The sequence below is a fragment of the Mus caroli genome, chromosome 6 (genome assembly GCF_900094665.2).
Source record: "Mus caroli chromosome 6, CAROLI_EIJ_v1.1, whole genome shotgun sequence".
NCBI classification, from domain to species: domain Eukaryota; kingdom Metazoa; phylum Chordata; class Mammalia; order Rodentia; family Muridae; genus Mus; species Mus caroli.
Window position 1 is genome coordinate 35624830 of NC_034575.1, and position 10217 is coordinate 35635046.

Genomic DNA, 10217 nt, shown 5'->3' on the forward strand with positions numbered 1-10217 from the left:
GCAACTACATGCAATTCTTATTCTCTTCCCAACATGAGCTCATCAAGACAAGCCACGTTCTTAATTTGCTCAACTGATATTTTTCATCTTTAAATATAATCAACAGTATCCAGTCACACTGGTCAGAAATGTCCAAAGAAACAGACCCATCAGGATCAGTCTACCATATTTGTCTATCATTTATCTGTCTGACTGTCTGTCTCCTATCAACCATATATCTATCACTGAAATTCTAATGAACTAGCTAATGCAATTATGAAAGTCTCAAAATCCAGATAAGCTGGTGCTGCAGAAGCTCAAGGGGGAGGGGGGGGCTGTTGTTTCAGTTAAACATCCGTGAGCTGTCTAATGGACACATTCTTCCACACCTGAGAGAGTGACTCATTTTGTCTTAGTCACACACTGATCTGCTAAGTCATGTTCTGAAGGGCTATTCAATTTTCTATACCGACTGAATTACTAGCTTAATTTAATGATAAAATATACTGATTTAAATATCATTATTCAAAAACATTCAAATAGACTCGTCTAGAAGGTCGGACAGTCTTGTGGGTACCCATGACCTAGCCAAGTTGTAATATGAACTTAGCCATAATACCATCTTCACAAATGTATAACTCCTCAATAAGCATAAAATACATGGTACATGACATTAATCCAGATGTTTGAGTCCATTTTCTAATCTATGATTAGAGGGACAGCCTCCATCATCATTATCTACGTGCAAAAGCAGATGTAGACATCTGTCGCCTTGTCATTTTATAGTTGAAGAACTGGAAACAACAGAAGTAGAAACACATGTAATTGGCAAGTCATCACATGAGCTAGAGATCTTAGCATGTATCCCTAGTCAGACATTTAAAAACTTTATTGACATATAATCAAACATGACAGATATTATCTATTAACAGATTAGTGATTTTTTGAGCAATGTATATGTATATTTAGTCATCTTACATCCACCCTACTGAGATATAGGGCATTTATATAATTTAGGAAATTCATTCTTTGTAATGTCTTTCTCCATATATGATAATTTACATTTTTATTTTGTAAATTAATTTGACTTGGACATTTTTAAAGCAAAAAACTTACATCTATACATATTATATTATTTTTCTGTCTGGGGCAAGGTAACATTACCTATGGATTGTGCCTCAAATAAAATCATATCACTTGTTCCCATGTAGGACTCTGCCATCTCACCCAGGCCTTTCTCACACCTTCATATCCATCTTTGTTACTGATTCTTATCAAGTTCATATTTTATTCATAATATTTTATAATGATACTCTATCATTATAATGACTCTAACAGTCATTTCCAAAAAGTTATTTTGAGAGAACATGTGGTAGGTCAACAGATTTTTGCCAAGAGGTGATCTGTTATACTGAGTGTCCATCACAGTCCATAATGACAGGCCAGTCACCAGCATGGTATGATTCTCTGATATGGTCTTACCTGGAACATGAGAAGTAATTCATTGGCTTTATATATAAAGGTTCTCTGGCTAGAGTTGGCAGGTGTTCTGTTTGTTATAAATTGACAAGAAACAGCAAATAATTCCTTAAAGGTTGATGGGTCTTCCCAATAGGCTTAAAAACTGAGTATGAGAGAGATTCATTGCAGGTAGAGTATGTAATAGGACTGTGATTAATTAAGCAAACAGAAAGGGATAATGTGAGATACATGCATCAAAAGCCATGGGAAACACAGAGTGTTTGCTATAATTCTAGACCAATACATTAATAAGGAATTATACATCAGTGGGACTGTACTATACATGGACTCACAGGCTACTTTACGAAAAAGTCAAGAGGTAGTTGAGTCAATTTGGACAACTGACTTCTATTTAGCCATTGCATAGACATATATTTTGGAGATGATTTTCTGGTGGAAGGAGTGTGGCCTCTGGTGCCCAGGTAGGGAGACTGAGAACTCAGTTGTTTGCTTCAGAGATCATTTTCTTTCTGCTACACAGAGATTCAGTCAGTGGGCTCTCTCCTTTACTGAATCTAGACCACGAACCTCAGTTTACTCTGCAGTGCTGCATTTTGTTTCCTGCAGGCAGGTGAATTCTGTGCAGGTCTTGGTGTGGCATTCTAAGGTACTGAACATAACCTTTCCATCATTGTGGAAGCATTCACATGTTCTCCTTTTCCACAGGTCCAGTGAGTGCTGCTATCATTCAGACTCCCAAATTATTGATCCTAAAGGCAGGACAACATGTGACAATCAAATGTACTCAGGATATGAAACATGACTCCATGCTTTGGTACCAACAGGATTCCTGGTTAGAACTAAGAGTAATCTATTCCTATGATGCTGGAATCATTGACAAAGAAGAGGTCTCTAAGGGGTACAATGTCTCCAGATCATGCACAGAGGACTTCACCTTCACTGTGGAATTGGCCTCTCCCTCCTGGACATCTGTGTACTTCGGTGCCAGCAGTTATACCACAGAGCTCTGGGGCTGCCTCCTCTTTGCACATAAAGATACATATAGAGAAGAGGCACTCTATCCCTGGGAACTCAGTGGCACATTGGGGTTCTCACTGGAACCTTGGAGATGTGAATATTCTGGGCAGTATACACCTCAGGTCTCTTCTGAGGGGCATCTTTTGGTAAGCTCAGCCAGGTTTGGTCCAGACCTTGAACTCAGATGTCTCCACTGTAGCTTTCTTTCCTCTGATGCTGCTTTAATTCTGACTCGTGTAGTCTTTTTCTTAAGTCTAAGTGTTCCTGGATGAAAGATGGCTTGTTATTTGAATCTGCATTGACTCCTTGCTCTCCTTCACACAGCCCTACTTCACTCTTCCTCTGAAGTTCAGCTCATGTCATTGGAAAGACATGATTGAATATCTACTCACTAGATTAATGAACCAACACCTTGGTTCCTACTTTGCCCTGCAATATCTGAAGCCTTACTCTGATCAAACATCTCTCCTTGGGCTATGGTGAGTACTGGGGTGTGTTGCTATGCTTTTTTGTCCCAATGGCCAGAGCATGATCAAGGCTTCATTCAGTGACTGCATCTCAAGATTTCTAGGTGATTTTTCTATAAGAAATTTAGATAGACAAGAGACCCATTCCCAGAATGCTATCCTTAGAGTCTTCTTTCATTGAAACCACTTATGGTACTAATACATCTACTAAATTCTCACCACAGTGATGATATGGAACCTGTTAAGCATCATGGGAAGATAGCATTTATCACAGATGTGGTCACACGTATTCTGATCTGACAAAAAAAAAAAAAAGCTAGATTGAAAGGTAGAAGTTGTAGGTTAGTGAGTCAGCTAGCAGCCAGGGTTTTGGCTTTCTGATGCAGAGCACAAGATGGAGTTACAAGGGAGAGGGATCAAAGTGTGCCCAGACATTCCTGGTAGGAATCATAAGCTTGAACTTCTAGGATCTTTAATAAGAATAAGAAACATATAAACACTTACTCCAAATTATCTGTTGCAACCTCTATTTTCAGCTGCCCTCTGGTGCTCAACATGTGGGAAAATAATTAGATACAGAATACAGAAGCAAACATCCTTTTGGTCTGTAGGCACTTTTGTATTTATGTCATCTCCTCACTGTTTCACTTTAGTAACCTTCCAAGTACAGTGATGTTTATTTTAATTTTTTCTAAATTATAAAAAAAAGGTTTCACTATTAAGTACAATCTGAAAATGCTTATAGCCTGGGTAAGTTGATTTGATACCACCTAGCACAAAATGGGTTCCCCTGGACTGAGACTGGACTCATACCTGTCCCAAGCCTGCTTTGGTACCCAGGCTCCTTTTCTGAATTTTCCTCTCTTCTCCAGTGAACTGTGACTTTAACTAGGATGTTTCTGTCATGACTGTGATAGAAATCTTCCTCCTACACATCCATGGTTTTATCTCTTGCTTCTATCTTTTTCTCATGATCCCCTATGATGTTGGAGTCTCACCAGGCAGGATTAACTCATGATTAATGTGACCGATTAACCTACTCAAAGTTAGAATACTCGTTCTACTTCAACTAAATTGGTATTAAGTAGTAAATAAAGAGTATTTTTGTTCTATTGCTTTTGTCTGGCCAATGTAGCACATGTCTTTGATGTGTCTTTCATGTCTTTTGTATCTTAGGCTCTGAATATTTTATATATTTTCAGTTACCTCATCTGTGATTCAGAATACATGAGAATTCATGGATTTGTAGAGGAACACTTACTTATTAAACAAGTGTGGATGCATTTGTGTGTGCAATCCAACCAACCTGTCAGTTGGCATAGGAATTTCCTATTAACATATGGCCTGTTCTTTAATGCAAATGTGTGTAAACCTATAATGTAGTTCAAGCATCTGGGCTATTCCTGAAACCTTGGAATAGACTAAAGAGGAGAGGTTCTATCTAAAGGTCATATCTAAATGTCAATATATATATTCCTTTCTTATTTCCTTTTAAAGGGATATGAAATCTCTGTCCAGGTAGCATTGAAGCTGAAAATTAAGCCCCATCCACTGGTTCCTGTTAAAAGAAATGTATAAATGTTTAAGTCAGTCATCTAATTACTGGTAATGCAAATTGACAATTGCAAATTGTCCCTGATGATGGGAGTAAAGTCACAGTGGGAACTTTCATGTGAGGAGATGGATCACTACAGTCTTCCTCTGCTCTTGCTCAGTAGGGTAGACATCCTCTGAACTTTAAACCTGTACACCCTCTGCCATGGGCATTAGGTTCTTCTGTTGGGTGATTGTCTATCTCCTTGTCATTAGAACATCAACTGTTCTCTCTCTCTCTCTCTCTCTCTCTCTCTCTCTCTCTCTCTCTCTCTCTCTCTGTGTGTGTGTGTGTGTGTGTGTGTTTGTATGTTTAATGAACTGTTACTATAACCATTTTCCTTTTTGGGGGGGTTTGTTAGTTTGGATTTTGGTTTTGAGGTTGTTTTTTGTTTTGTTGGGTTTTTTGTTTTTTTGGGTTTTTTGTTTTTTTTTTTTTTTAGACAGAGTTTCTCTGTATAGTCTTGGCTGTCCTGGAACTCACTTTGTAGACCAGGCTGGCCTCGAACTCAGAAATCTGCCTGCCTCTGCCTCCCGAGTACTGGGATTAAAGGCATGTGCCACCACACCCGGCAATATAACCATTTTCCTTATTCTGTTCACAACTTATATTTTCACAGACCTCACTAGTGCTGAATTCTCCCAATATCCCATGTACAGAGTTACAAATAGGGGATAAGATGTAGTTATTAAGTGTGACACAATTTCTGGTCCTACTGACAGAACTCAAGATGAGGCACAGTGTTTCTGGTGAATTTCCAGGGTGAGTTTATATCCAACAAATCTGGAATGCCCAGTGACCATTTCTCTGCAGTGAGGCCTGAGGGCTCCTTTTCCATGTTGAAGAGCCAATCCACACATCAAGAAGACTTGGGCATCTATCTCTGTGCCAGTAGCTTAGCCACAGCATGGCACAGGCACTTTCTTTCTGCTCACCAACTTCTGACTATATGTTCCTCATAGTGTGTAGAACCTCTATGCAGATATCAGTTACCATTTATATTGAGTTATCACAAAAAAAGTTCACAAAACTGGCTTTAAATATGGTTCACAGAAACAACTGAGACCTGTTGCATTCTAGAAGTCTCTAGAGGCAGCTGTGTGCTACAGGGCAAGGACTGGACATATTAACATTGACCTTCAGGCCACAGTAACCAACCATCTACGGAATCTTGAGGCTCTTGTTACTCATTCACAAGCCTGTGGCACATACAGTGTCCTGCAGTTGGTTGATCACTGTGGTATCTATAATGTCTGCAATCATTAGCTATACTATTTCTTCAGTTTCATCTTCTACTTTAGCCAGATTAGACAATTGGGCTATATAGTATTTGTCTTATTGTTTTGGATTCAAAATCTTCACTACATTTAATGCCAGTTACTTGATAAACAAACAAACTAACTAACTAACTAACTAACAAAAATGGTACCAAGACTTCACTTTATCTGCATATACTAAACATGTTTTTCATTATATGACTATTTTCCCCTCTCTTGTACTGACAGCTACACTTTAACGCATACACACATTCATTCCCATTTCAGTGCAGTCTTAATACCCTAAAGCAATAACTAGAAATTGAATTTTTCAATTCCTGCCCAAGACTTTCAATTTAAAATAATTCCCTTGAGGTCTCTAACTTAAAAAGATGGAATTAAAAATTAATGTCCTTATTTTTTTAGGTTAGTATATACTGCTATATATTTATTGTCAAAAATATAATTATATTGTTGAATAGTTTCCTGCCCATCTGTAAGTGAAATCAGTTTCTATCTATGAGACCTAAACATATAATGAGAGTGGATGAAAAGTCCTGCATTTCTGTTACTCCTCAGAGACAGCCCAGGGCTCCAAGATTGGAACTATACATCACAGAATCAGGTACCATAGGGTGCACTTGCAAACTGGTTAGAGGAATTCCATTCCTCCTAAAACCCACTTGGGTGGCTCTGTATGACAAATCTCTTTTCTCTAGCATGATGACATTGTCAAGGAATTGTCCAGGTCCTATTTTATTGTTGTCATCCTCAAATATCCTACATTTTGTCTTTCTGTCTCCTGGAAGGAAATGAAGCCATACTATACATGGCTACTACCTGTCCTTGGCAATTCAAGTAATTTGTACTTTGACTTTGTCTCAACTTTGGCTACTTGTTCAGAGAAGCAGGATAATCTGTGATTGGTGTTCTGGTTTATGCAGAGCACAACCCTTGGTTATAGATACAGTATTTGTAGTGGCGAGATTGTAGGACATGGTCTCTGGAAATTCTTTTCAAATATTGAATAGACCTTGCTGTTTTCTGTTTCATTTCAAATTCTCGTTGATTAGAATTCCTCTGGCTTGTGCTGCTTATAGCACTAAGGAAGGGTTTCTTGCTTTAATTAGAAGCAGAAATTATTTCAACTTATCTGTTTGGTAAAATTTAAGACAGTAAAAATTAAGCACTAAGCAGCAAGCTATGTAAAACAGACACTGTCAATGTCACACAATGAAGACCTATTTGAAGGTTTATTGTTAGCAACAAATTTCTAGTGTAGTTGAAATGAGAGGGCATAGAGTTTAAGAACATGTGACTAGGGGAGAGGTCTTATCATGAATTATGGAATTTGAAGAAGGAAGACTTCCACATGATACAGTCAGTATTCGGGGTGGGGGTGGGGGAAGGAGCCATGAGCTGGTACACAGAAACTAAGGAAGTCAAAACAGGACAAGCAATTCTAACTTGGTGGAGGAAGGAAGAGACAGGAACACATCTTGGAAATAGAAATGAGCCCTTTGGTCCAGCCCACAGACATCAAATAGTTATAATCCAGCATGTTCTGTTACTGGTCTCATGTTGTCTGTAGTACTAATTTATGTCCATGTTACCTTGTTTCACACAATTCTGCTTTGTATTCTCTTCCCAGCACTCAAACGAGTAGGTGTGCATTGTATAATTTATCCATCCACACACTCTCGGCTAATTATACCCAGCCTTGATCCCCCACCACTGCTTGATCCATAATCAGTTGGCTTACAATACAGCCTGTATTTTCTTCCCATTTTATTCTTTATTCACATACTTGACCTCATCTTGAAGATGATCTTGCTGTTGATCAGTTTATTTTGTGTTGTTTGGGCTATTTTGCTTATCTTTAATAAGAAAGATTATTCTTTTTATTTTTTAATATTTTTATTGAATATTTTCTTTATTTACATTTTAAATTGTATCCCCTTTCCTGTTCAGTCCCCCGGAACCCCCCTACCCCACCCCACCCCCGCTTCTATGAGGGTGTTCCCCCACCCACCCAGCCATTCCCCCATCCCCACCCTGGCGTTCCCATACACTGGGGGCATTGAGCCTTCACAGAACCAAGGGGCTCTCCTCCTGTTCACGCCTGACAAGGCCATCCTCTGCTACATATGTGCCTGGAGTCATGGAGCCTTGAGGGTCTGATTGGTTGATATTGTTGTTTTTCCTATGGGGTTGTAAAACCCTTCAGCTCCTTCAGTCCTTTCTCTAACTCCTCCATTGGGGACCCAATGCTCAGCAATGGTTGGCTGTGAGCATCTGCCTCTATTTGTCAGGCTCTGGCAGAGCCTCTCAGGAGATAGATATATCAGGCTATTCTTACACACCAATCCTATGTCTTTATTCCTAATATTTTATACTAAGTAGCAGTTCTTTTCATGACTATGTATCTTGTATAAGAAAAATTTAAGGAAAATATTCTCATAATTGTTTATGTAGTAGTAAAATAAAGGTAGGATAGATCATAAGTGTGAAAACCCCAAGAATTAATCACAACTAGAATTAAAGTTTAGATTAAGGTTTAAGAAAATTGATTATAAAAATTGTCTTGTAATAAATACTTCTGGAATTTTCAGGTTCCTTGGGTGAATTGTAAAAATTCAATTCAAAAATTTCTGTCATGGCCACAAGATGGCACTCAACTCCACAGATCTCTGGGAGAGACTGAGGGTGGAGCCAAGGAGGGACATTAAGACAAAGGCAGACTTGGGAAGGTTTCAGTTACTAGGTTGTCCACAGCTATCCAAGAGGTTGGAGGATATCTCTATACTTTAATGAGGCTCACAGTTAGAGGATTTGGGCAGGGTAGCCTGGATATCAGGACAGGTGCTGACAACCGACAAACTCCTCAGAGAAAAAAGGGAAACCACTGGAATGTGGTTTACTATCTTTTCGTGGTATCTCTGAGAAACTCACTTTTCCTGCTGGCTTTGCTGAGCAAGAGAGGAGTTGTGTGACAGAAGTGGTGAGGGGGAGGTGACATCACAGGCCCAACCATCACTCCCTAGGATGGGAAGTTCAAAATTATTTTCTCAGTACAGCTTTCAGTAGGGGTGATTCCTTTCTAGGTGTGACCTGAAATGATCCCCACATTCTTTTGTGTGAAGCTTTGTCTGTTAAGAGCAGGTGAGTTCTGCATTTTGTTGGAAAATTCTACCATCATCTGCAGTGTTCTGGCTCCAAAGGTTTCCATTCCTTACACAGACACATCTTGTTTCTCATTTTTCCTTATGCTTCTTTCTCCAGCAGGAGATGGTGGAATCACCCAGACACCTAGATACTGGATCACACAGACCTCAAGAAAGATAATCCTGAAGTGTTCTCAGGATATGAACCACTATCGGATGTTCTGGTATCGGCAAGATGCAGGACAGGGGTTGAAGCTGATCCATTACTCAGTAGGCACTGACAGAACTACCAAAGGAGATGTCCCTGAAGGGTACAGTGCCTTCAGAAATGAGATACAGAGCTTTCCCCTGACATTAGAGTCAACCAGCTCCAACCAGACCTCCATGTACTTCTGTGCCAGCAGTGAACAAACACAGCACTGCACACGCAGGGCAGGTGCTGCCTGCACAAGAAGGACAACCACGAGATTGACATGGGGCCTCCCTCTTCGGCCCCTTCCCCAAGTAAAAGAAAAGTCTGCACTTTCTGAAACTTTTCATGGCAGGGGAATCTCAGCCAGAGGGACCTTGTTCAGCATGAACCTTAGTGTGAGCTGAGCTCTTTTATGGCTGTAAATGATATTAGATGTTACCTTTTCTAATTTGGACTCTCCTAGTAACTGTGTAAAGGGGATAGTCGCCTCCAACATGGCATTTATATTTCATTTTCTCTGCGAAAGAGGAAAACAGCATAGGGAAGCATCTGGTCACTGAGCTTCTCGAATTATTCTCCAAGGTTAATGTCAGCTTGTCCTCCATTCCGTATTACTGCTAAGCTAAAGACATGCAAGTCAAGACTTACAGGGGGACTTTGATAAATGCACCAAACAGCAGCCTTAGATGTAAGGATGTTCAGACTGGGGAGTTACTGAAGTGAGAACAAAGTAAGGACCCATAGAGGCAGAGTGGAACTGAATCTTACTTACTAAGGTAGATCCAGATAGGAAACGAATACACGTCCTTGTCTTAGATTAAAATATGTGAGGACTGCAACATTTTTACCTGTGAATATCAAGTAAGCACTTTCCCCAAAAGCTTCCATTATTCCTTAGTATCTAGAGGCAGGAGTCCAGACCCAGGTGCAAGGGCTCTTAATTTAGAATCTGAGCTCCAAAGCCATGAGATCCAGAGCTGAACTTCACAGAAAACGCAATCCTATGTATCCAATAGTGTGTCCAAATGTGACTCTGTAAAGATGCTGCAAGATTATACTGGTTCC

General features: G+C 39.6%; 1 gene segment (V, D, J or C); it reads left to right on the top strand.

Moving 5' to 3' along the window:
- The first annotated feature begins 8911 nt into the window (after positions 1 to 8911).
- On the top strand, positions 8912 to 9556 carry LOC110296580. The segment is given in 2 exon segments: positions 8912 to 8957; positions 9081 to 9556. Coding segments are annotated over 2 exon segments (522 nt in total).
- The last annotated feature ends 661 nt before the right edge of the window (positions 9557 to 10217 follow it).